Source organism: Syngnathus floridae, chromosome 6, assembly GCF_059516105.1.
Source record: "Syngnathus floridae isolate MCC-2025c chromosome 6, RoL_Sflo_1.0, whole genome shotgun sequence".
In the NCBI taxonomy this organism is placed as follows: domain Eukaryota; kingdom Metazoa; phylum Chordata; class Actinopteri; order Syngnathiformes; family Syngnathidae; genus Syngnathus; species Syngnathus floridae.
Genome location: NC_142418.1, coordinates 5,564,469 through 5,591,118, shown reverse-complemented (window position 1 = coordinate 5,591,118; position 26,650 = coordinate 5,564,469). Strand labels below are relative to the sequence as shown.

The window sequence follows — 26,650 nt, the reverse complement described above, 5'->3', positions numbered from 1 at the left end:
GCAAATGGCAATTTACACGTTACCTGGGAGTGTTTTTTTTTTTTTTTTTTTTTTTAACAGCCTCACACGTGATGCGCAGCGGGAATGTAGTCATAGTGATGAGTAATGTCAGTCCCCAGATACAAAGAAATACACCTCAAATGATATGAAATGGTTCCAAGCAATTTACTTTTTTTTTTTTTTTTTCACTTGAGGTTTTTGAAAAGTGAAACTAGTCTCGCAGCATCAACTGCATCTCAAACACCCCCTGGTGACTGGGAATATTTTTTCACAAATTTCACGAGCTTTTTTTTAACCAAAATTAAAAATACAAAAATTTAGTATTTTTTTTAACTGACAACTGTATTTTTTTTAAATTGCTGGTTCATCCAATATGTTAAAACATGATTACCTCTGTCTATTTGTTGCACTTCACATTTATCAATCTTGTGTATCAAAATTAACACATGCCGTTTTTGTCCAATGAAAATTTTTCCACTTGCTGAAAATGATGTCACAGTTACTCCTGCTTTTGGTCATGTGACATTCTCAATCTGAGCCGTGATTGGTCGTTACCTGAGCCCTGAGCAACTGCGATGTCGTTTTTAGTGAACAGCAAACCAAGTAACTGCCCCATTTTTAAAAATGAAATTATTTCCCTAATTTAATGAGCTTCAATACCATAGCTGATGCCCACTCTTGATGATTGTGTTACGTTTGCATCAGTTAACTTCGTTTAGAGGAAGGAAATATTGCTTGTTATTTGATTATTCCTAATGAACTGTCCTCAGAGAAAAGCTCTTTCTACCCCCTCCCACCCCTTACGTGGTTCTGTGACAGCGTGTGGCAATAAACGGCAGGGAGACAAGTGGAGGGTGTTGTGCTTGCTGAGGGATAGCATTCATTAAAGGTCTACTCCAGCCCCCATCTGGTACTTTGAATAGGGGCGGGTTGGCTGGGGGGGCTGGTGCGGGTTTAGAGCCTTCCCTTGGCACGTGCCTAAGCCGCTCTGGCGTTGGCCTCGTCTTCCCCCCGCAGTGACAGATCACAAAAATGGGTGTGAGGAGGCCACGCTTCACACCTGTGTCCCACGCTCAGAAGCATCAAGCATGTCTTATTTTCCTTTATACAGTTATTGGAGAATTTTTTTAAGGAATATTTCTGCAAAGTACCCATCAGACTGTCCAGGAAGCTGTGCTACGCTTGCAGAAGCGCAGTTGGTGCATAAAAAAACCACGACTATCCGTTTTGAGATGTTTCATTGTAATGTGTTGCATTTCATGCAATGTGAATAATTATTTGACTCTAATATATTTTTGTAATTTTTTAGGTTGAACAGCTGTAAGGGTATCTTCCAAAATGTCAACTTTGACGGGGATACTTCATACGGTAAGTAATATCGCGCATTCTAAGCCATTGTGTATGGGCAGGTTGTCAATATTTTCTTGTTAGTCCGCTCCATAAAAATAAGAACATTTTGCTGCTTTATTCATATTCCATAAACTTTTCTTAATGAATCAGAATGCCTTGTTTAGACTAGGAGGGCACATACAATATTGCAAATAAAATCTGTCGATTGACTTCCCCTTTAAACACCAAAATGTTAGCGTTCGTTGGACACAAGAATATTAATCCAAAACAAAATATAAATTCTACTGATGTTTTTCCTGTGTACCCCGACTACTGTCCCTTTTTTAGATGCACAACACATTTCTTTCAACATTTTATCCACATTGTGATCAGAAGTTCTTCACCAGCACAAAAGCTATCTTGTAAAAAATCTTATCAGCCTCTCATCCCTTTATCTTGGCGTGTGCGATACCAATATGAACACACACTGCAGAGAAGAGCATAGCGCTATCAAACTGTCACCCTAATGTGATATGGGGGAGGGGAAGTGGATCAACTTGTGATAGATGAGCTTACATACAAACTATGGGATCTGAGCCAGGATGAAAAATAAATAACACATTGGATGCCTCAGTGTCCGGGAGAAAAAAAAAGTCATGAGGTGGTCTCAAAGAAAACCTTCATCAAACGCTCCCTACTGCATTATGGCTCTCCTGTTTGCTCACTATAAATGTTTCAGTAGGACGAGAAAGTAAGCACAGATGAAAGCATCAAATAAGCCGCCTGCTGCTCATACTGGAGAATCTCTTCTCTTGTAAACATAAGGGAAGCTTGGTTTTCATTTCCAGCTTGCATACTTAAAAGATATTTTTTTTAGCACGTGACACGTCTCATGTGAGGGATTGATTGGGACTCGGAGCATGCAGCCATTCCTGTTTTATTAATGGGAGGGATGTGTACAATTCAATCGCCTGGAGGTGCCGTCACGCCACATGTGATAGGCTCATAAAATACCATTTACTCCAAAGCTACATTTGGAATTTGGACTTCTAATTACAGCCAGTGACTTGATGGAGGATTATTAGAAAATGAATGGCTACGTAGGCGATAGTGTAGAGAGGCGCTAGGGTACAATTTGGCGAGGAACACGGCCAGCAGGATAATTGCATGCTGGCGGGCTCCCCGGGGAAGAGCGCAAGCCCCGTCATCAAACACTCATTCGGCTGCGGCCTCATCCCATTACAGTCCCGCAGGAGCCGAACTGCACCTGCTCCACACTCCGACAACAGGATATCCTCTCGCCCTCAATTTCAAAAACAGTGACGTGAACCTGATGCTCCCCAACGTCAGCATTGCGACTCCAGATTTACAGGTAGTCTAATTATAGCGCACCGTCAACCTAACAAGCTTGTCACCGGTGCAACGGCCGTGACCACTGTGACTGGTGTGGCAGGAGGAAAAACGCGTTCCGCATGACTGCAGACTCAATTGGGTTTTCCGTCAAATTAATACGTGCGCTTAGGAGGCAGGCAGTAGCGAGTGTTAATGTTATTTTTACCTTCCTTTCTCTGCCTCGGCCGACAAGGCGATTATCCAGGGAAGAACTGAGATTTATTGTAATGGCTTGATGCTTGCATAGAGATATTTTAGTGATCAGATGGAGCAGTAAACACTAAGATGACTCCATCGTGGGCAAAGAGCCACGCTCGGCCCCCACCCTCACATATATAGCTCGCCTGTTAACCTGCCACTGGTGCAAACTAAGTGAATAAAAATAATGAAAAAAACTAACCACTAAATACTTTAAGGACATTTAATGTGAGTAAATGCCACGTAAATTTAAATGGGCGCCAGTGCGAGCTGCCATGATAATGTAAACATCGTTAACTCAAAACTGATGGTTATAATCTTTGTTAAGGCAATTTACTTTACTCTGGATCTCATTAGATTGTGGAAACGTACATACAAGATTACAATTGGGCACAGTGATATTCCATTCATGAAACCGTCAAGTTGTTGTTACTGCAGGGGAGGGAGAGAGGCTCACAGTGATGCATGCGAATGGTTAGGCGCCATCTTTGCTCTGAATTATTCACCGCCTTGTGAGCGAGCTGTAGTAATCAGTCGCTCGGGCTGGGTGTTGGGCTGGCCAAACTTCTAACATGGCTGCTCATAATCGAGACTGAACACAAAAGACTTTCATTTCCGGACGTTTTTTTTTTTAATTACTATTGGCCGTTCATTCACATTCGACTGACTGTCTGTCTGCCTATCATCCATCCATCCGTCCGTCCGTCCGTCCGTCCATCCATCCATCCATAAAAACCCACAATGTGACCCGACCTTGTTGTCAACTCAATTGAAACTTTATTGCTACAAATGTATGTAATCCGTTATTTCACTCCGGAGGTATTGATTCGTCTGTATCATGCCTAGATTTAATTTTGAAGCCGGGTCAATATTTGCTGCGCGTTGCATGACTGACCTCAGAGGTGTGGAGAAGGACGCGCTGACGTGCGTAAGGTGTCCCGCACTATTGTATATCCACACGTGTGCCACAAATAGAATAGAATGCCCTCTATTGTCATTGATTCACTTCACTGTAGTGTAGCAAATGCTGTTAGCAATTCTTAGATGCATAGACCAGGGGAAAAAAAAGTAATATTTTTTCCCTGTCTGTTAAATTAGTTCATACATAGGCTTCCTCATAGATTTTACACCATTGAATAGAAAGATAATGATTCTTGTGAGGATGTTAACTCCAGCCATTCCATTTAACATTGCTGTTCCTCCCTCCGTCTACCAATTACCAAGCGACCGAGTCCAATACTTTGCTTTGGACCCAGGAGACTTCCATCATTGATTTACAAATGAGAAACTCTGAGAGAATGGGAACACAACATGCCGATTGGGGAAGGCGCTTAAGTGGTTTGGTTGCTAAACACCCCAAGAATCATCGCTACACCTCCACAAGGAATGAAAAGACAAAACCATAGTTGTTGTTGTTTTTTTTTATATATAAAATGAGAATTTTTATAGCACTTTTTCAACATCAACATACCTCTTTGTTAAACACAATATTTGTATCCATAAAATCACATTTATCAGTATACATTGACTTCAGGCACAATGCCATGAGAACATCTTTTTGGCCATCTTTAAACATTCTTAAATATTCATATAGTTTAAACATCCTTGCAGATTTCATACAGTAAATGGTGGAACAAAGTAGCAAAGAAATTTAAATGGAAGAGCCTTTTTATGAATCAATGCAGTCCACTCGCGTGTCCATAAAGTAGCTTGAGTGACAAGAAGCGAGAAACACCAAAGGAGTCGTCCACATACAGTACTGCATTCCTCACTGTCAAAAATCGGCACCATGAGCACTAAAGCCGGAGTCTCGGGAGGGACACGAGTAAAATTGTTAAAAGCACACATCTCATCGATGACTCCAAAGCAAGAACAATTTGATACAGCAAGCTAGTCTTACGTTACAAAAACAGAAGGTGACGGACAGGTAGCAGCCGTTACACAGGATTTATTGCAGTGCACACCAAATTTGTATGAACACCAGCCTTCTGATTTGTCTCACTTGAACGTCTCACTGCGCAAAAGTTTCTTTTCTCTTCTATCGTGGCGGGTGGATGGATGAGGACAACGCTGCATCTCAACATTGATTGCAAAGTCATGCAACAAACACACAACAATCCTAGAAGGTTCACTCGCTCTATTTTTGTCTCAGAGTATTACAGGTCTCGCTCGAGGAAGACCTTTTTTGCAAGCAGACATCTCCCTGAAAAGGTGCTGTCCATGAAAAATATGGCCTTTTTATATTTATGTTCAACACAGATCAACGACCCAAATCCACAATAGTCTCACAGAAACAGTATACAGGTATATACAGTACATAAAACACAATAGAATCTGTTTTTTTTTTCTCCTTGTAGAATTCTTGTAGTGGTTTCAGTGCAATAGAAGACCTTGCGTGACGGTCTACTGCAGTATCATCTGGCTCATGTTGTTCAAGTAAACTGATGAGGTTTGGATGCCTGAGACTACAACATAGGCCTGCAGCTTGCTTTGCAACCTCTCTACGCTTGACTTTAGATGGAATGAGATGTGTTTGAGAATCTAACATGGACTCCCCATTTAAACTAGCTGTCAGAAACAAGAACAGCCCGAAAACTAGACTACACAGAATGGATTCCTCTATCTATAATGTTGGATTGTGCAATCTTTGATGACAATCGGACATTAATCCTTTTAAGAATAGCCTCGCTCTGAGTAGATCTTCCCGGCCGGTTCCTGAACGTACTCCTCGGTCTTATCCCAGTCCTGGACCCATCCGCCATTGAGCTGCGCTGTAGCTCCGTAGGTTTTAGCGGGGGCTCCCATAGCGCCGTAGCCCTGCGTGATGTCACCCGTCTCTTCGGCCAGCTCGTCCTCGTCAATGAATCCGCACTTCTCGTCGCTGGTCTCCTCTGGGTCGGCCCATGGCTGTTTTTCCCCGGAGGCGAAGATCCCATAGAAGACCACGCCCCCGTAATGCACCAGGGAGGCGATCAGAAAGACATACTGCCACTCTTCCCGAGTCTGCATGTCAGCAAAAATAGCGATTAGACCTTGTTACGATTTAAAGGCCCACAGAAGTGAGGGAGCCAAGTCCAGGGTGTACCCAACCATTTGTCCAACCAAAATTAACTCACCTTATTTTTTGTCATGGCTCCCACGATTAAAGGGCAGACCATCCCTGACAGGGTCCCCACGCCATTGGAGATGCCCATGAGGATGCTAGCATAGCGCGGAGCGATATCTAAATGGTTGACATTGAAACCTACAAACAAAAGAATGTTGTACAAATACAAATATTTTATCACTGTCCTTGAGTGTTATTTTAGTCCTTACAACCGGAATAAGATTTGTATTGTTTGATGTTGCTAGCTACAAGACTGATTCATAGCGAATGTGATGTCTTGTGCTAGCTTCGAAACCACCTGAGCTAGCGTTCAAAAAATCATATACAGATATTTTGTTACTGTCCATGAGTCGATTTTCCTTGAGTGTTATTTTAGTCCCTAAAACTTGATGTTGCTAGCTACAAGAGCGAATGTGATCACATAGCGAATGTGATGTCTTGTGCTAGCTTAGAAACCAACCTCCACTAGCGTGAAAAAAAATCTCTCTAATCTAGGACACATATGAACAGGCCCATTTTTTCATTTTCATTTAGTCCTTTCACAGTGTTAGCAAACCTGTGGGAGCTTGTAATTTTACCACCTCTGCCTAAATCAAAATCTGGAATTACTTGAAGCCTCACCTGATATTGCAAAGCCACTAAATCCCACCGCAAGCACCAAGAAGGAGATGGCTATCCCTTTACTGTGTGAATAACCCACCACCAGGAGGAGGGTGGCCTCCATCCCGAATCCTAAAATCAGCCAGACGTCGCATTGGTGAACTGTAATACATCCTTGTCGCCAATTCACTTTGTACACACACACACGCTAGCTAGCTCACCTCCGCAGTTCATGATCTTGCGGACGGTCGTGGTAGACATGATGTTGTGCGTACGCAAGTAGTCGGCTAACTGGCCTCCTAAGGGCACGATGATGGTCATGACCAGGTGGGGGAGCGCTGACACAATTCCAACCTGGGTAGCACATGTGAAAGAAAGATGTTTATTTCGGTGTGTGTGTGTGTGTTTATGTTTGAATGTGTGTGTGTGTGTCTACTGTCTGGGCCGTATATCACCCTCAGCAATCACACTCTCCTCCTCAACCTGAATCACAACTGCCAGACAAGCTTGATTCATGCTCCTCTCGCATGAGGGGGGTGAGATTATTCCGTTTAAAGATGAGACAGTGACAGATTTGGCAACGCTAAATCTCACGAGTGCTTTAATTCCGATTTTGTTTCTGGTTGATAGGCTTACCTTGCTTATTTCAAAACCAAAAACCTCCTCAAAGTACGCAGGCTGGCTGATGAGCAGCAGATAAAAGGTCCAGCTCCTGCAGAAATTTGCCACGATAATTGCATAGACTGGCATGGAGGTGAAGAATTTCCTCCAGGGGGTTTTGAATTTCTGATTTAAAATAGGAGAAAAAATATGCTTGAACTGAATGTGTCGCTTGTGGAGTTAGACAAATTACTCGACTGAGATGGACAAGTGACCTCCATGGCACCCATCAGCTGGGCGCTTTCGCCGATACTCTCCTCGATATAACGCCGCTCCTCCTCCGTAATGGTCGGGTGCTCGGCCGGGCTCTCGTAGGACACCAAGATCCAGAACATGTACCAGATTAAACCAAAGGTACCTGTGAGGATTGAAAGGTCCACTGGTGAGATAATAATGCGATCTGTAATGATACCCGAACTACGGTGTACACGTTGACTGGGGGGATGACTAGTTTACTGACCATACACGTAGAAGACGGACGACCACCCTGTGTACTGCACCAAGATTCCCGCCAGAGGCATGGCTATGACCGCACCAGCGTAGGATCCTGCACAGGACGACTACTATGAGCAGGCAGAATATCACAAGCCGCCTATCGACACTGTCGAGTCTTCAGTAGACTTCAGCAGAATCGTGCAATATTTTGCCATTATAAAGCAAAGTATGTCATTTCCAGACATGCTAATTGTGCTTTTTCAAGTACCACAGAAAGAGATGGTTGCCAAACGACTCCTTTCCAGAGGAGGAGCCCATTTACTCCAGATTCCGTGACAAGCTGGATAAGTCACTCCCTGAAAACGGAAACATCACTGTGCTTAGTTTACAGCACGTCAGCAAAGAATTCCCTGTAATTGAAAATAATTGTCTTCTGAATTTAATACAACGTATTGTTAGCAACCCTGGCAAATTGGAATGGTTAAAAAAACTGCTGCAACAACGAGGCGCTTTAAAGCAGGCACACCAATATAAAGACTTTTTTTCTTTAAAAAGGGGGGAGAGGGGCTTTGTTTTCATGCACTCCCCTCAAATAGCCTATCATTGTTTATTTTCTACACAAACCGTATCCAGTGCCGTGCTAAGTGTGTCGGTAACAAATTGGAATTGATAACAAAGAACGTGACATGCTTGTAGCTGACCTCTCTAATGGTGACTAATAGGTGAAGTGTGAGTCTGTACAAATTCAACCAGACTGCCACTTGATGGAGGAAAAACAAAATCATCATTAAATCTTCATTAGTCACTAAGTGGCATACAATCAACTATTGATAGACACAAATTGCTGGGGCTCGCAAAGGGACACAGGTCCAAATGCTAATGTTTAATTTGCAGTAATAAGTGGATGCGCGGCTTTCGCTCATGGTCACGAGGCGCCATTGAAGTGACCATATGTAGCCGAACAAAACAACATAACCTTCAGTCTTATAATAGCAAATGAATCTTTCTATCGAACCGCGTGCATTTAGTGCTTTTGTCCAGAGCGCTTTTGTTCTGTGTGAATATTTGGAGTACACCACATAAGCCCCGCGATTCACTCTTTGTTGAGCACTCTGGCAACCGTATGCGCTACGGTGAAAGGCGTGATTCATAAAAGAGACAGAAGGTCATCAAATAGAGAATGTCAGGACACTTTCATCAGGGGAGCGGACAAATTCTAGTTAGATAATGAAACATTTTTTTGTTTTTGTTTGAACCGTGCTAAAATTTATAATGAAAGCAGTACCTCAACCAAGCCTTGTAATATCCTCACAAAGATGACGCAGCCGTAGTGCGTGCGGGCCGCAGAAGGGATGAACATATTCAGGGTGGATGTCAGTACGATCGCAGCCCCAAAAACTCTGCACGGACAAGGCAGTCAGGTATTAACAAAGAATCGAAAAGTTTTTACCACATATTGACAGTAGACGAAAGACATAGAGACACAAGGATGTATTTCACAATAGAATCAATCAGCTTCTGTAATACAGTGTTAGCATTTTTTTTTGTTAATATATTCATGTGAATTTTATATTGTCTGTCTTCATGTGTTGCTCCACTGTTGGTGGTCAAATTTAGTATTATTTTCTTGAAGGGTTAGAACATTTAGAAACTGTTGCTATTATTGTGAGATTTTTTTGTCAGTTTTTGCATGGAAACAAAGATACAAATATTTGTAGTAAGAGTATTTTAATGTCGTTATTAACTAATTTTCCACTTGTATGTCTGACAATTTTCCTTAAAAATGCCTGCATGAGACTCAGTGATGATGGCAGCAGTTCGACCCTGCAGCAAGTTATTTCTTTTTTCATTATTAAAAAAAATAAAAACGTCTCGCGACAAATTGTGTTACACTGTACAATGTAATCAATAATATTCCGTATATCGCATACAGACGTATAACACACACACACACACAAAACACACAATTGCCGCTGTTAAAGCATATAAATCACACTTAAATTAGATGCATGCAACACACACACACAAATACACACACACACACACACCTATACACACACATTGGGGAGAGAAAAGGAGGTGTCTGGAGCAGAAGGTGTCTGTGGGCTCAGCTTACTTGGCCACATGATACCACTCAAATATTTGCTCCTTCGGTTTTTCATGCAGCAATATTTTTTTTCTCTTGCTTGTTTTCATGACTATCAATATTATTTGAAGTGCAGACTGGTTGTTGCATACGCAGTACTCTGAGATTTGTGCATATCCCATTGTTTGTTTGCACATTATTGGAGTAGACTTTCACTCAAAGGCCACTTCATTTTAGATTCTTCTAAAATTTGCTCTTTGCTGCCGCTCCTCCTCTTGTCTTAATGATATTGTGGCTGCTCCTTCATTCTATCCAATTGTCCCTGTTGAATAGTTGTTGAAATCATGCGTCACGGATCGTCCCACAATTATTAGTCTCAGCCACATTTCACACAGGTCCTTGGCTGGGGCGGTCGCCATGCCGACATGTGAACATAAAGGATTAGACACGGTGTCTCCCATGGGAGCTCATTAACATGGAGGGAGGATGGAGAGACGCCTGCCTGGTGGGCATCAGCACAATTCTCACTTTTATCAACTGGGAGCGTTTCAAGATACACACTCGATGCGGACATGGCTGATATTTCTTTTGTTTCAAAAGAAGGAATCAATTTTTAAGTATGGCCACAGCATTGGGTGTATTATGATTTGTGCTATATTTTACCTATTTATGTATTTATTTATAGGCTTCACATTATATTAAAAAAAATGTCATGGCGGTAACAGCATGTGCAATATGAATATCGCAATGACGTGTGATAAATTCACACTTTCAAATAGAATTGGAAGCTTTTATCTGATTTGGACCAATCAGAGGCAACCTTAGGAGAAATGTACATTTACAAACACAAAATAACTTGTGCAACCTTAGGAGAAAAGTACATTTACAAACACAAAAAAACTTATCACATATTGCTTTTATCCAATATCATAAATCCGTAAAGTATAACATTATTTCCGTTTCTTCAAATGTGCAAGAAAAACGCAATTTAACTGTCATCATACAGACGAATATCATTAAATACTAAAAATGAAACACAAAGGTAATTTTAACAATTATTACAATATTGCATCCAAGCAGGATGTTATAACAAACTGGATCAACCTGTTAGCGGCCAGTCTGGAAGAAATGTATCCCCCTGGAATTTGGGTGACGATATAACCCCAGAAGAAAGAGCCGTGGATCATCCCCACCGTTTCTGGATCCCAGTTAAATTTGGCTTTCTGTATAAAAAAAAAAAGAAGAAGAAGAAGAGATACATAAAAGACTATTAACGTATTGCAAGAGACGAGTGGCATGCAAATATGAGAAGAATGGATTCCCTGCACGAACTCAGAGGGGAGGGGCTGAGTGGGGGTTATTCCACGCACGCACCTCTTTAATGATGATCTTGCCGTTCTGGTGGATGGTGCTGTTATTGACCATGCTGACGATGGCCACGCCCAGGTTGCAGCGAATGCCGAAGGAGATGCAGAAGCCCAAGCCGCTCAGCATGGCGATGATGTACCTGCGTGGGAGACCGAAACACGTGCAGTCGCACAGGGGCCCCCTGCGGCCCTCCTCGGCCCGGGGCTGGCCATCCTCGGTCAGCTCGATGGCCTCGCCCGTTTGCTGCCGCTTCTCCAACTTCCTGCGCGGCACGACGCATTTAAAAAAAAAAAAAAAAAATCAGTCGTGCCTTATAGTCAATTAAGCATTTCTTCACATTCACATCGCAAGCAAATCGGATATTTAAGGCAAATTCGCAGAATGTGCATTCGCAGATTTTTTTTATTTGCAAAATCCTGCCTGTAAAAGCACACTTTTTTCGGGGGTGGTTATTTGAAAATTGAAAATTATATTTATTTCCCTCAAAGAAAACGCAATGACCTTCATACCGCATTGCAGCAACAACTGCCTCTCTGTGTTTTTTGTAAATACATGTATTTTAAATATATTTCTAATGAACATGGTATGTCGCTCTGTTATTCCTAAAATAAAAAAAAGATCGTTTTAAAACACCAAAGATGTTAAATATTTTGGCCTTGACAAAACGTGGGCCTGCACCAGATATTTTTAAACAGCTTTGAGTCACGTTTTTGTTACCAGCTCGAAGTCAAATGACTTTGTTTAAAATCCGTTATTCTTCTCTCTTAAATATATGCGCAACCACCAGAGAAAATAACGCTTATTTGTTATTTTCCTCGCCTCACGAGATTCGTTAAAACGTCAACTAAATACTTGGAAAATGTACTGCAGCACTATATCTAAAAAAAAAAAAAAAAAAAAAAAGAGTCGATTAATTTGACTGGCATCGATTTTGCATTGATATAAACGGATCCAAATGTTAATAGATATCATGGCAGACTTTCTGTCACGACCGCTTCAGTTTCATTTATTATTAATTTAAAAAAAAGACGCACAGCTGCTGGTGAAAGGGAGGGGGACAACCTCCTGGGAAATATGTGATCCTTAAATATTCGTGTGCTCTCTACATCCTGACATTCATCCCAGCCTGTATTTTTTTCTTAATTTTGGCGTAAATATTGACAAAATGAGCTGACATTTTCCCCTCAATATTCTTAACAAGAAAATGCATTTTATTCGTTTTAATAGATGCATAAATGATTTACATTCACCTTACCTGTACAGAGTTCCCAGGGCCTTTCCCGCAATTTGTTTTAGTCCATCTTTAGTCTTTGGTAAAGCTCCCTCATTGCGCTCAGGCTCCATTTCCCCTCCTCAAAATGATTTGCACGACTATTCTAGTGTAAGAAACGCAAATGGTGTGTGTACATATTGTTAGTATAATCCGAATAATACGAGATTTTCTTCTGCTTCCCCCCCAAAAAAACGTCTGAATATCCTGGAGATCCAACAGAACTGGAATAAGGAGAGTACGAAGATCCTCAGTATGCACAGTGCTTCCACAGTTACAAAGAGGCGCTCCAGTAAGTCCGTTTTTGCCTTGCGCAGTCTCTTAATCCAAGCAGAGCCATTTTTTTTTTTTTAAGATCCACCGGCAGATACGGAAAGACGAGCGTCAGGTTTTCAAGGGGCGGGGGTTGGAGGTGTCGTGGTGGGATGATTTTGTACGGGGATGCTGGGGTTAGGCAGCTGGTTGAAAAGGTCCGGGTCCGGAGTGAGAGAAGCTTTCAGCACCAAGGACAGAGCAGGAGCGCCCCACCTGTATGTAGCCGTAGCCCCGCCCATTCGTGATCACATCGAGGATGCTATTTACTCCTCCTCCTGCTACAATAAGATGGTTGGACGCCATAAATCGCATCAGAGAGCGAACCCTGACACTTTGCGCGCGTCGGAAAAAATTGGAAAGTGGACACACAAAAATCTAAAAATGATGCAGTGGTTGTTCACATTATCACTGTGCCTAATATAATGTGATCGAATGCAACTCAACGTCGCTAACATAGATTTTTTTATTGATTAGCACCGCGTCCTATTGAGTTACTGAAAGCAATTCTTAAAGTCCAGCATTAAAGATTCATAAGGATTGTGCTAATGGTAAAAATCCACGCGAATAATTCACTCATACATTTCATGAATAAAAATATCTAAAAAAAATTTGATTAAAAATTAAAAAAGAAAATCACAAATAGTGGACTCTGCAATGCCGAATCGCTAATAGCAACATTCTTTATTGCCATGTTAGTAAATGTGAACAATATTTAACAACAAATATAAATTATGCTTGAATTAATTTAACATTTAATTTGTGGCTAGAATAATTCTATGAACAGCCACATAAATCAGCTAGAGGCAACAGCAGTAAGGTCTGATTCATTTAAAAAACATGATCCTTTACAGCGATCACAGGTCAAATTAGACATCTGCTCCCTTCCATGCCTGCATATAACAATAAAAAATAATAATTAAAATTGCAACAGACACATTTTAAGATAAGTGCACTTCAGGCCCCCACCAGCAGACGGCAGCAGCAAACGTAACAACTTCCAGCCACCGTCAATTGACATTGTAAGAAACTAGTTGGTAGCCGTAATGCATCATTAAACTGGTCTACAAAGTACACACCGCAGAAGAATATGGAAAAGCAAAACAATTAGGCACAGGCATGTTTTGTGCTCACTCGCCATGTCTGCAAACAGAGAGCAAATTTGTTGTTAGTTTTGTTTTTGATGTGTCTATAAAGTCAACGTGGATGGAGACCGACCGATCATTTGGAGGCTGTTGCCTGTGTGTTTTTGTCTGCCAGGTGAGAAGAGCCTGCCAACGTATTTGGGTTTTAACCACACCCACTAGTGTGAGCAAACACTGACTAGGAAGCAGTCTCTTCTCGAGCCATCTGTTGTGCGAATGTTCATGCTTGCCAATGTCCTCGGCAAAGCAGTGCAAGTGGACAGTTTGAGCATTTAGGAATTATGCAAACGTGGGCTCAACTGGACTTTATTCTGGACATTTGGTAAATGCTTAAAAAAATACAGAAGCAAATAATTTGATAGAACATGTACAGTAAAAGTATTTTTTTTTAAATGCCAAAATACAGCAGGCTTCAAAACATGTTTCTAATTCACAGAGAAATAACAGGAAAAACAAGTACAAAATTCTCAAAGGACCAAATTACATACATTTAAATACTTCAATTGAGACAACCTTTTATAAAATAAAATATCCTTCATATTAGCAACCTCCATTAAACGTTGCTGTTTTAAAAACACTCAAAAGACTGGACGTGTTGTCATGACAACGGAAAGACTGGCATGCTTGTGACTTGTCATCTCATCAAGTGCGTGGTGTGATTTAAAATCCAAAACACTTCTCTCGTTCTCCATACAGATGCAGCTGAAATGTGACGGTGCTTTGTGTAACGAAGAAAACACAGTTAAGCAGGCGGGTGACGGGATTTTCATTATCTCCAGCATGTTGGTAAACATGAACCCATTAAAAGGGATCTCTTCACTCAATGGTGGCTTTCACTTCACAACACACAGCAGCTGTTAAGCCTAGATGACCTGGCCGTGTCAAACCACCTTTTTAATCACAGTGGTAAAAGCAACAGATTTTTGAAACAAGTCACATGTCAGATTTTGGTTTCAAGAAATGTTGATACTTCATATAAAAAGTGTAGTTTTGTAGGCCTATTCTGAAGTTTTTAGCTTTTTATATGCGAATGGCCATCTTATGCCTAAAAAGTGATTCCTTAATTTTTGGCAAGTAACACCGGAGTTGTTCAAACGATTGCACATATGACGGGAAAACATTGGCATATCAAAATAAGGACAACATGTGATATATAGCTACTATATATTTATATATATTAAGGCGTGTACTTTTAAGCTAGTGGCTAAATAAATAGTCCTGAAAGGCGTGGCTTAACTTCCTTTTAACTGCAGCAAAATGTGAACATTTTACAGCATTGAATCAAAGGCCATAAATACGAGGCAGATATGTTCAAGTCTTCTAGGTTTTCAACATGCTTGAAGCAGGTTAGCTGAGAAAGAAGGACATCTCTAGCTCAATTCGTGCGGCATTATATGCTGACATTTAAAAGTCAACACCAGTGATCAACATTTTTAAATGTCTACACATCACCACCATAACGTTTTGCTGAATGAGAACCATCTTCTCTGTGATAAAGATTCTCAGAAAATCCCTGATGCCTAGGCAAAGCTGGGTCATCCATTTCATCACAGGTACAATCGTCCAGGTTTGCGCCGATTCGGTGCGTCAGCCTCTCCACTTCGTACTTGTGCAAGTACTCCTGGACCAGGTAGCGCTCTCTCTTTATGCGATCCTTGACGTCGGCCGGAACGTCAGGAATCATCCAAGCCAAAAAGAACTTCACAAAAAAAACGACGTGCTGTAGAGCAAAGAGGCGGAGTACAAATAATTATGCATGGCCAATGGCCATGTAGAGACACACTATACTAAGGAACATTTCTTCAGGCATCTACCGTAATTTCCGGACTATAAGCCGTGACTTTTCTCCAGAATTTTGAACCCTGCGGCTTATAGTCAGGTGCAGTTTATATAAGATTTTTTTCATGATTTTTGTGATGACTTGATCACTTTTATACACTTTTGAAACACTACTATGGCTGCTGCTAATTCTGGCTGTGTTGCTTGTGACTATTATGAGCTTTAGTAGGAATGCACACGCAGGTGACCTGCGTCAAAGGGCTCTAAACCCTTTCTCTTACTCTGCCATGTAACTCAGAGATTACACAAAGCAGTGGCGCTGTTTGGACCATTTGCATTGTATTAAAACCCAATCAATCAGCATTTAAATTTAATTCTTCTGACATTTTGCTCACCAAAAACAAGTTGTAATGAATGTGAACTTTTAATGCATTTTATTCAGAAGGTTACTTTGAACCCTGAGGCTTAAATGGCGGCGCGGCGTATTTATGGATTTTTACGGCTTTCTGTGTACTGTTTTTCTTTGTAAAAAACTCATGTGCATGTGCGGCTTATAGTCCGGTGCGGCTTATGTAAGAAAAAAACTAAAATATCCCTGAATTTTAGCTGCTGCGGCTTATAGTCCGGTGCGGCTCATAGTCCGGAAATTACGGTATTTTTTTGTCGGTGTATCTATTAGGCTTACCTCCATGACGATAATGAAGAGCAGCTTGGCAGCAAAAATATGCCAATACTGCAATGTGTGGGTGTACTGATCCACATGGCCAGGAGGGTAGCGGTAGTCAGGGTACCTGCGTAATTGATGTGTTAGTATTAGCATTCAGCACTCTGATACCAAAGTGCAGATAAAAAATCCGTAGTAAACAAACATACAGTTAAGAAACCCACACACACCTGCAGGTTGTAATGGAGCTGTTGAACCAGGGCGGAATCTCGTCATCTTCTGGCCTGCTGTCCAGTGGCATGTCTTCAATTTTGAACACAGACAGGCTGTTGTTGATGTAGCCTTTCATTGTAAATCCTGGCTCGTAAGCATACATATACACCAGTCGGGGGATCATTTCAGACGTGTAGGCCACAATGAATGCCTGCAACAACAACAAAATTTTTTTATTTTTTTATGCCATTGGGCAGATACCCAGAGGAAAAAAAAAAGTTTTAGTCCACCTCTTACATTGGTAACAACAGAAAGGATAGCGACCCCACTCAAGATTTCCTCCCAGGCGCCGATGCTGTGAGTTTTGGATGCCACAGGACGTCTGAACTGAGTGGTGAGTTTCCAGGCATCGACTCTAACCTCAATGATGTTGTTGAAGAGTGCCAGCAGGGGAGCCAATGGGAAGGAGGCCACAAACAGAGTGATGAACCCAAACTGGATCACTGGAGCACAAAGGAAAATGATAAGGGAGTCATTTAGGGAAGGAACACTGCCATCTGCAGGATGTAATTGTCTAGGCCTTGCACTGCAACTGGCTTTGAAGTGCAAGTATAGCAATTTATAGCAAAAATAGCAAAAGCCAATAATTTCGCCAACATTCTCTATTGAATCCGAGCATTATATTTTTTTCAAGCAAAAGCAGAATTTATCCAGCCCTTGTACTGTGTCTCAATAGGTTGCGCAAGTGTACCTAAAATAACCACTGAAATTAAACTGGCTATTTTACCCATTTCCAGATACTCGTAGAAGAGTTCCAGCTGCCCAAACATCAGCAAGTTGTAGTCTTGTTCCCAGCGGGTGTACAGACTCTCCGGTTGGCAACGATTTTTTCTGCCGCGCCACCAGTTCATTAACCACCTGACAGACACAAGTAAGTGAACGAGAGCAGGCAATTTTGATTCGTAGGGTTTATTACTAGGCGATATTTGGGCAAACTTACGGGACCAGAGACTCCTGGATGTTGCCCCACACTTGCCTACCAGTCATCACGATAACCAGCTGGGTAGTTAACTCAATCAAACAGCCACCGGGGTCACACTGAATGTAAACGGACAGAAATTGAATGATAGTAACAGAATGAAGATGTAGTTGAATCAATACTGGTCTTTATCTACCTCTTCATTCCTGAGTTTGGTCGTCTGGCCAAACATGTATGAATAACCTCCAGGATAGCCGATGAATTTGCCCTTAAAGAAAGCCACGTAGAAGCAGGAGGAGTAATAGTTGACAAACTGGAAAAGGAACATCTTGACTGTCAGCTTGTTTTCATATTCCACGTGGGTCTTGGGAATTTCTGTTGAAACAATAGACGAGAAAAAAAGATGATACGTTTGAATCATTCCGATGCATCACCGAAGAGAGGCGATGTTCTTACCGAGGTCAGTTATCCAAATAGCCACTCGTTCATACATGACGTTGAGGATGACGATGGTGACAAAGTTGATGCAGGAGCCCGTGACAGCCGTGGCCAGCTGCGGGGTGATAGCCGAGCCCATCTTGTTCAGGTGAGCGTTTTCTTTCATGAAGCTGGCGAAGGCGGCGTATACCGCCAGGCGGTAGGCGATCACACCAATGATGCATGAAATAGTCAGTGAGATCTTTGGGACAAAAACAAAGATGGCTGCCATGACAGGATGAACGAAGCGGGAAAACCCCACACATAAGGTGAAATACAGACACGCAGGCAAAACGCAAGCTGAGAGTTGGAATGATGCATGAAACACCTCACATGCACAGTTGAAGAATTTATAAAACACCACATTATGGTCGTAACAGGAAACGGCTGTGGCTAGAATTGAAAATAAATGTGAAAGATAATATGTAAACAGAATGCTCACCCACAACAGGACAGTGGCTCCAGACAGACATATGCGTGCACACGTGACTGTTGTTACGGGTAAATAAGGCTCCACTTCCTATACCGTGAGCAAGCAAAGCGTATACAGGAAAAAAAAAAAAGGGTCAGTCACACTTTGTTATATCTTGAAAAATAACTCCACAAGGTTCCTTTTGATTACCATTTATATTTGAGACAAACTAATTTAGAGCAATTATTTGCGTGAGAGCCCAATTATCACACATACCGAAGGAAACTTGTGCCTTTGAGTCTTTTTCAGCAACGGACACCACAAGAAAAACACTCCCACATGAAACTGGCAATCCACTTTCAGCACCACCCTTACCCAGAATAACACGGCGACCCAGCAAAGAAATAATTTCCCCACTAGGTCAGTTGTAGTCCTCTCAAGAACAAACTCTGTTTCCTACAGGTGGGCACCATACGGTCAAAACAAATGTTTAACCATCCATTTTCTCCAGTTTCAGTTTGTATCAAGTCGGTCCTTATCCAAGAAGTGGTGCCTTGAGATACGAGTTTAATTTGTGTTAATGTGTGCCAATTTACCTCATTAAAACAAATGGATAGGTTAGTGTTAGCTAGCTTTCGTCGCTCAAGACACCACTGTATATTTAAACGTCCAGCACATAAACACCTGAGTGACGGGATTCAGCTTGCGGCTGGTGCATTTGCTCTCGTACTCGGGCCGCATCTGCAATCGTTGTTGCTCCTCCTCAAAGTCCACCAGATCCCACTCGTACGCCAGACGGGCCTGACGCCTCTTCCAGAGCTCCAGGAATAATGTGACTGTCAAATGAAACAGAGGTGGATTGTCAGGGTTTCTATGTTGCCATAAATCAGACGTACTGAGCTATATTAAATCACATTTCTTATTTATTTATTTTTTTATTATAGCAATACATGGCATACCTATGTAGCAATTTATTGAAACAATACATTGTAGACAATAACAGACAAAGTTACGGTTAGCCCATTTTTTGTGCTCTAGCGACAAGCTGGCAGAAGTTTGACAAGGTCCACTAGGTGGTGCTGCAGCTAAGAATTAAAAGTCTTGAATTGACTCACCCCAAATCCCCATGAAAATAGCAAACACCAAAGTTCCCCCATTATCAAATAGATTTGATTGCTGGAAAACAAAAAAAAAAGACGTGTTTAAAAATAGTAAGAGATTGCTGAATCATAGCACTTGCACAGTCGCCATTTTAGAGTCAAGCACGTATTTTGAAATATTTCTCACCCATGAAGCGTTGCATGTTATGTTGAGTTTCCAGTAGCTACATTTTTTGTCACAGAGCGGACACATGATAATATTGCCTCCGATTTCTTCACTGCAGATTTCCTTACTAAGCACAATTGGACATCAAAGCAAGTGATCAGCATAAGCATTCTTCATCTAATGCGCTCCTTCCCAAACTCACCTCCACTGATTATCTTTGTATGTGGACAATCCGTACACAAAACAAAGTGTTCCTACAATGGCGGCAACAAACAACATCTCAGTGTAGAAGCCAAGCCAGGCAAAATATAGTCCAATCCTCTCCCCGTAATACTTCCTGTCAAGGGGGAGAACACGTTTTAGTATGAACACGCACATGCAACTAACATTAACACTCCGTTTTATTACCGTATGAGGTCGAGGGGTTGCTCTTTGAAGAAACATGAGAGTTTGGCCCAGTATTGGTAGAGACTGTATCTTTCACTTTCACAACTGGCATCTTTAGATCTTGTCCAATATCTGCACTGCAGTACACATGAGAAAGTATTAATAATCTTCTTTTGATCAAATATTTCAACAATATTGCCACAACAAAGTCTCTCACATCGTGCAGAGGAAATGCGGCTGTGTAGGTTCCGTTGTTGAGCAACCTCTTGATTCCCTTTTTGTCTTTATCTATGCTTTCATTCTCCACATATGGACATCGGGAGAGGATATAGTAGACCTTGTTAAAAAGAAACATAAAACATTGTATGGTTTTACTTTTCAACTTGAGATAAAAATGAGCAACTATATGTTGAAAAATATACGTACTATCCTGTTGCGAGTGGAAGGGTTAAAAAACGTGTCTCTGTCCTCGATGAGGAAAAAGTCAGACTTATCCTTGTTGAAGGTAGCGGTGAAATAATCCGGCTCGGGATTCATGATGTGATCCGGAAGACGAAAAGAGTCAGCCAGGCATTTGATGGTCTTTTTCTTTGGTATGTCACTAGCCTTGAAGGGGACCTTGACTTTCAGCACATCTGCGTAGGTGGCCAACACTTCCCACGGAGCGTGGATCTTCACAAAATAGGTATTTCCATCTTCGGATTCCTGAGGGAAATCATTTGCTTTTCAGGCTTCTGTTGTAAGACGCTATCGGTGAACACTTACAGATTTATGTTCCGTCTCCAGCTGCAAGCCGGCTTTCTGTAGGTTGGCCTCGAAGAGCTCCCTTTTTCTTCCCTTTTGGTAGAAAATAATGCAATATTTTATTATTATTTAAAGTATTGTCGGCATCATAGACTAATTATAACATTGGTCATATGTTGCTACACATTTTTATAAGTATTACTTGGAGTTTGAAAACCACTAACCCAGCCCTCTTGTTATAGCAGACATTTACCGAAAAACACAGACAACAGCCGGGACGTGTCTTCCTATTTCCTCCTCTTTAGAAGAAAAAAAAAATGCTCATGTTCCCGGCAGACCAGTGATTTTCCTTTTCTGAAAAGACGTCGAATTCAACAAACCAAAATCACATAGAAGTGCAAACAAGCAGACGTGAAAGCTTTTCTGGCGACCTCTAAAATTCTCAGCAACTTAAAAATGCTTGCCACAAAGTTTGCTGTGGAAACCGACCTTGTCAAACTGAGGATAACTTATAGAAGCTGAAAACACTTGTGTCTTTTTATCAGTGTTGTGCTATCTACAGTATGTCGCTGCTGACTCCTACTGAGCTTGGGGGACATCCTGTAAAAAACGTTTTTTCCCAGACAACTCAAAAAGGGCTAATGCAGTGGTTCTTAACCTGGGTTCGATCAAACCCTAGGGGTTCGGTGAGTCGGCTTCAGGGGTTCGGCAGAGCTGGTATGCTATTCCCCCCCCTCCCCCCCGCGGATGGCTGAACACACCTGAATGTCGTGTAAATTCGCGATAACGCATACCTGAACTGGTCTTGCAAAGGCAACAGCAGAAGTCACACTGATTTGCTGGTATGTCATTACACCCCCCCACGCCCTAAAGAGGGGTTCGGTGAATGCGCATATGAAACTGATGGGGTTTGGTACTACCGCCATGATATGAGCTATAGTGCAAGCTCTAAAACTAACATTTAAAAAAAAAAAAAGTGGTGTGCACTTGTTTCTTACCTGTTTGCTCGCATTTTCCTCAGTGTAGGCCAGGACAAAATCAATCCTGCGCACTCCATCGCGGAAGAACACAGAGTCTTTGCTCTGCTGCTGTCTCTCGATCTAAGACGGGATAGCGGAGGTCACAACATGCATGTGTGATTAGAATGACAAATATCTTTGAGCGCAATTAATAACATCTCACAGTCTGTGTGTCAGTACAAAGCAGGCAAGTGATGTGTGGACTTCAATTCATACCATAATGTTATGCAGAGGCACGTCGAGTAGCCAAAAGTTGCATTTGCATTCACTTTAGTAAGTATTTGGGGGAAAATCATATAGTCTAATGTAATCTAATCTAATATAATATAATATAAGATAATATATATTGCTCAAATTACATTGGGTTAGCATGGTAATGCCAAGAGCACTCGATAATAATAAATCAGATAGCAAAATTTAGCGTTTCTCCCCTGTAATTCATGCACTTTTATTGGGCTTAATCAATTTTAATGCAGCCTGTGTACATGTCAGGTATGAGGATTAGTCAGCAGCAGCAGCCCCTGCAGTGCTTTGCTGAAGGCAAAACAACTGCACAGGAATGGTTCAAAAGAGGACAGGACATTATGTCTGCTAGCGGCCGGTGCTTCTTCAGCTGTTCGCTCAGCTAAACATAACCAACATCACCGCAGTTGCAAAACACTTTTAGTAGAAAGACACCACCCACCACCACCAGCAAAAGTGGGCCCTGCCTGTCTGCACTCTGCAAGGAGGAGACAACGCACTTTACCTCCATGTCCCTCCTCCCTTTATGGCTCTGATGCATCAGGGAAAAAGCCGGCTTCCCGAACAAGCGCCCTCGGCTTCCTCCAGTGTGTGCAGGCGAGCACTCAAAGCATTGCTGCCTTCAAGTCTCACTGCAAGCCCTCACTCGCTCACGCAAAGACTCGAGGTGGAAGGGTGCTCAGAGGGGAAAAAAAAAAAAAAGCCTACTAGGATGGGAAATGCTATCTGCTAGCAGGCTAATTCAATAGCAGCCATGGGTATTACATTAAAAAAAACATTTATATCATGAATAATCTATTTTGAAGGGGCTGATAAAGGGTGAAGCACTGCGGTCTGGCTACTCAAGAGTCTAAAAGCAATCAATCAATATGTGCAAATCCTTTGTGGGGGGGGGGGGAGCTGGACACTCATTTGCCAGAGCAGCCTTTAGGTCTAAATGTTTAACTTATTCAACCGCTGTCTGATCCCAAATAAAGCCCGAATTCCCACATTTGCTCTTGTATTGAATTACTTCATGCTGACCATGCGAGGGTGGCGGCCTTCCGTAACAACGGAGAAAAAAACTCTCTAATTTGCTGTAATTACAGATCCGCCATATGTGCTTCTGTTTGGAGCCACGTCTGCCAAGTGGAGCGGCTCGAGGTCTGTCCATCCGCCGCTAACCTCAAACTACTGGGTGATGTCTTGCTTCCTTTCTTGTCTGCTTTCTACTCCATTATGTATGTGGTATGTGTAAAACATGGTGTAACACAGCAAGTTACTAATTTCAAGGGGATACGTAAAACTAATATATTTAATTATGACTTTTTTAGAGGTTGACATTTTTGGCACCTAAATACTACTTAGAAATTCAAGTTTACAGACCCCTGGTCAAATGCTGGGCATTTGCGAAAAAAAAAAAAAATTCAAAATTGGCTCCACCAATGTGACCTACATTCTGTACAACTCAAATTGGAGGGGGAAAAAATAAATGTTTTCAAAAGGTAAGTTGATATAAACAACACAAAAAAGTGTGCACACCCACTGAGAATGTTCCTGTATTCATAATCAACGAATCACATTTAAAGTTCCTCTGATTAACCCCAAGTAAAGGTTTGAATTGTGCTGTAAAATGTCTATAAAAATATCAAAAGCCTTTTAGAACATTGATTTGGGATTTAGTACTTGAAATGGTGGCTGGTGTGTGCTGACATCCCTTTACCATGTTTTTGAATTTAATTGGATATTTCAGCACAGCCACATCCCACCAACAGTTTTTGGTGTCATTTTTAAATACATTTTCAGTAATGCAAGTTAAGAAAATCTCTCAAGTGCAGCCCTCCCTGTAAGTTCAGTGCAGCATCTGGATCGATAACATACTGATGATGCTGAGGTCAATAAATGCAAAAGACACACAAACACACGCCGGGGCCAATAACAAGTAGCAAACACTCCAATTACCACTTCCACCTCAGTGAACCATAAAAATCATAAGTGAGAAGAAAACAGCTTTAATGAACTCTCATGATGCACCACCCCAGCATGTTTCCATGACTCTGCAGGAGTTAAAAACATGCTACAAACAACCAGCTCGTGCATATTGATTTCAGCCGACAAACAATACGCAAAGAATACGACGCATGGCATTGCATCACATCAAAAGCATGTTTTTTACCATGCCATACCCTCGAACGAAACTTGAGGAACAGCGCCCGCTTTTTCCAGAACTGTGGAGGAAAGGAACCCAGTTGACAGTGAGGTGAGCCTCACAGTAGAGTCCTACGACTAGTGTCTTACCCCACTCAAAGAACTGATGGGCTCTAAAGTGTGAGCATCCATCTGATCTTCATCACTGTGGTCAGACGAGACCAGCGTAGCCATGCTGGTGTTGAGAGACTCACAGGTCTCCACACACACATCATGACACTTTAGGAAGACGGGGAGGAGGACACATTAGCATGGGGCCATCTGAAGACTTTCAAAACCTGCAGTTCCATATAAGACTGACTAAAAACAGGACTGCCTTCATAAAAAAAAAAAAAAACCAGGCCTGGTTTGCAATCTCAGATCTCTTGGCTAGTTGTCTGTGCACTTGAGTACTGTCATGCTGGAACAAAAAAAGGGCCTTTCACAAACTGTCCCCACAAAGTTGAAAGTTGATAGCACTTTCCAAAATGTGCAAATCACAGAATCAAACTCTAATCAATTAATAGATTTTTAAGGAATGCATGTTGTCCTTACCGCTGATTCTCGATGTCGAGATCCTGGGCCGCCGTGGTAGCCATTTATATCATCTGCAAAACAACAACATGAGAACCACAAAAATAATGTCAGACCCAGGTTTGAGTAACAACACTGATTCATTGATTCAAGAATGTGGCAGGCATTTCTGTGGCACTGAAGTGGACTTTGAAAGTTTTAATCAACAGCTGCAGAAAGGTTTAGTGTAGTCAGAGTTGGGGTCTATTTTTGGACTAAGGTTCCCACCAGCCACAGAACATCGCTATGACACACTTATGGTGTCATGTGCAGTCAGTGTGTCAAGTCAAAACACTGCCTAACAAATTAATTCCATTTTTAGAGACAAGACATTTGCATAAATTACATAACCAAATATCATCAGAATTACAGAACTAAATCTATTTCTGCACAACTGGAAGAGTGCCTGTAAGCAAGCAGCAAGCACGTAGCTTGATAGTCACAACTTTGTTCAGAAGATACAAGATATACATATTGCAAGTGTTTCTTTTTAGATGACATTTTAGAAGCATGTTCACAAGTAGCCACAAAAACAGTGTCATCTGTGGAAGCCAAATTAAGTTAGAACCAGAGAGATTTTTTTTTTTTGGACTAGTGGCAGCCTGTCTCTGTGAGGCTGTTTCCAGTAAGAGGGCCAGCTGTCAGACTGAGTAGCTTGAAAAGTCACTCTTTCCATTCACACCACAACATACTTGCGAGGAGGCTAAACTTAGGACAACCATTCAGGATGGATAGTGTTGATTATTTAATGTTGCAATGCATATGTAAAAAGGATCATTTTGACAAAGATGTAACACTAGTCAACAATGATGGAAATGTCGCTATGATTCCAGAACTCTTCTTCTCTTTACTTTATACACTTGAGACCGCTAACAGGCCGCTGGTGGAACAGCAGGCGGCCAACAAAGTTTGGTCAGACACAGGTGGGATGTCACTGACAGCTTTTATGCTTTTAAAGTTGAACTTTTAACTATAATTATCAGCAATAGTTTTTTTTAATGCACATCACTTTATATCAATTTATTTTAAGATGCAAAAGTACTGAGGTGGCGAAACTCGAGTCATGTTTAAGGTGTATGTAGTGATGACCTCATCTCAATGGGAAAAACAACCCTATGTGAAGGACAGCTTTGACTGGCTGAAACAGTTGAGCAATAATAATCTCAATATGAAATTGATATTGCAGAGTTGACATCCTTATACTGTAATACAACCTCCTCCAGAGTCAAACCACCTCGGATAATTTCAGTGGGCGCCAGTACCGTCCAATTTAAACACTTTACGAGTCCTGCAATGAAAACTAATGGTGCTTCAGCTACTCACCATGATAAGAGTCAGTCGGGCTCATCTCTATCAAATTATCCACTCCACTCCTGCCTCGGTTCATGTCGAGTCTTTTGACTGGCCAAAAGGAGTGCGTTAATCCACATCTAGCCGAGTGTGTCCCGAGACAAAGACGACCTTCCTCGGGGTCTTTCTCCTTTCTGGCTGACTTCTACCGGATGACTCAGCAACCAGGTCCCCGGGGTTCCCTCCACTCAGTGACCTGACCGCTGCCTGCTACCGTACGTCCCCCCCCAACTGCGCAGAGGGAGGTCCGCGAGGGGAGTGGCGACCCGTCTCAAGCCAATAATATGAGCCTGACGGAAAACTGAGAGCCTACTTGTAATTTAGATATGACACTGAAGTGCACATTTTTAGTACAAAGACGACTAGATGTAAGCTAACTAATTATGTCCCGCTTAGTTAACCTGGGGCAACTTGCGCATCCTGCACCTGCATGAAGTAAACGACATTTTGTTTGATGTGATATTTTTCTTAACGTTG

At 41.8% G+C, this 26,650-nt stretch overlaps 2 protein-coding genes and 1 long non-coding RNA gene across 6 annotated transcripts in view; 1 reads left to right on the top strand and 2 right to left on the bottom strand.

Annotated features, from left to right (window-relative positions):
• The window catches only part of LOC148396062 (uncharacterized), a 17,091-nt gene extending 2,058 nt beyond the window's left edge, over positions 1–15,033 (top strand). Inside the window, exons 2-4 of the long non-coding RNA XR_015859226.1 lie at positions 1,310–1,368; positions 12,667–12,736; positions 14,598–15,033. This is a non-coding gene — a long non-coding RNA (uncharacterized LOC148396062). The remainder of the gene's footprint in view (positions 1–1,309; positions 1,369–12,666; positions 12,737–14,597) is intronic.
• On the bottom strand, positions 4,325–12,958 carry slc17a6a (solute carrier family 17 member 6a). The gene is made up of 12 exons (XM_088379818.1): positions 12,430–12,958; positions 11,181–11,436; positions 10,911–11,029; positions 9,006–9,120; positions 7,989–8,076; positions 7,746–7,832; positions 7,501–7,643; positions 7,262–7,411; positions 6,847–6,979; positions 6,647–6,757; positions 6,036–6,163; positions 4,325–5,922 (listed from the first exon to the last, which is right to left on the bottom strand). Exons 1-12 carry the CDS (start codon positions 12,516–12,518, stop codon positions 5,593–5,595), a joined length of 1,749 nt encoding a protein of 582 aa, XP_088235944.1. The 5' UTR covers positions 12,519–12,958; the 3' UTR covers positions 4,325–5,592.
• ano5a (anoctamin 5a) lies at positions 14,192–26,650 on the bottom strand. Of its 4 annotated transcripts, XM_088379817.1 has the most exons (22): positions 26,147–26,650; positions 24,806–24,858; positions 24,362–24,490; positions 24,250–24,291; positions 21,821–21,922; positions 20,844–20,915; positions 20,505–20,783; positions 20,296–20,415; positions 20,100–20,215; positions 19,894–20,028; positions 19,713–19,818; positions 19,541–19,601; positions 19,110–19,261; positions 18,801–18,881; positions 17,993–18,215; positions 17,733–17,911; positions 17,558–17,655; positions 17,345–17,475; positions 16,855–17,060; positions 16,575–16,768; positions 16,366–16,471; positions 14,192–15,621 (listed from the first exon to the last, which is right to left on the bottom strand). In XM_088379817.1, the coding sequence occupies exons 1-22, from the start codon at positions 26,208–26,210 to the stop codon at positions 15,343–15,345; spliced, it is 2,928 nt and encodes a 975-aa protein (XP_088235943.1). In that variant the 5' UTR covers positions 26,211–26,650; the 3' UTR covers positions 14,192–15,342. The 4 variants fall into 4 exon arrangements, with proteins under 4 accessions (XP_088235943.1, XP_088235941.1, XP_088235940.1 ...); XM_088379815.1 differs by lacking the exons at positions 24,250–24,291; positions 24,362–24,490 and having other exon boundaries at positions 26,147–26,648; XM_088379814.1 differs by lacking the exons at positions 18,801–18,881; positions 24,806–24,858; positions 26,147–26,650 and adding an exon at positions 18,456–18,533 and having other exon boundaries at positions 24,362–24,460.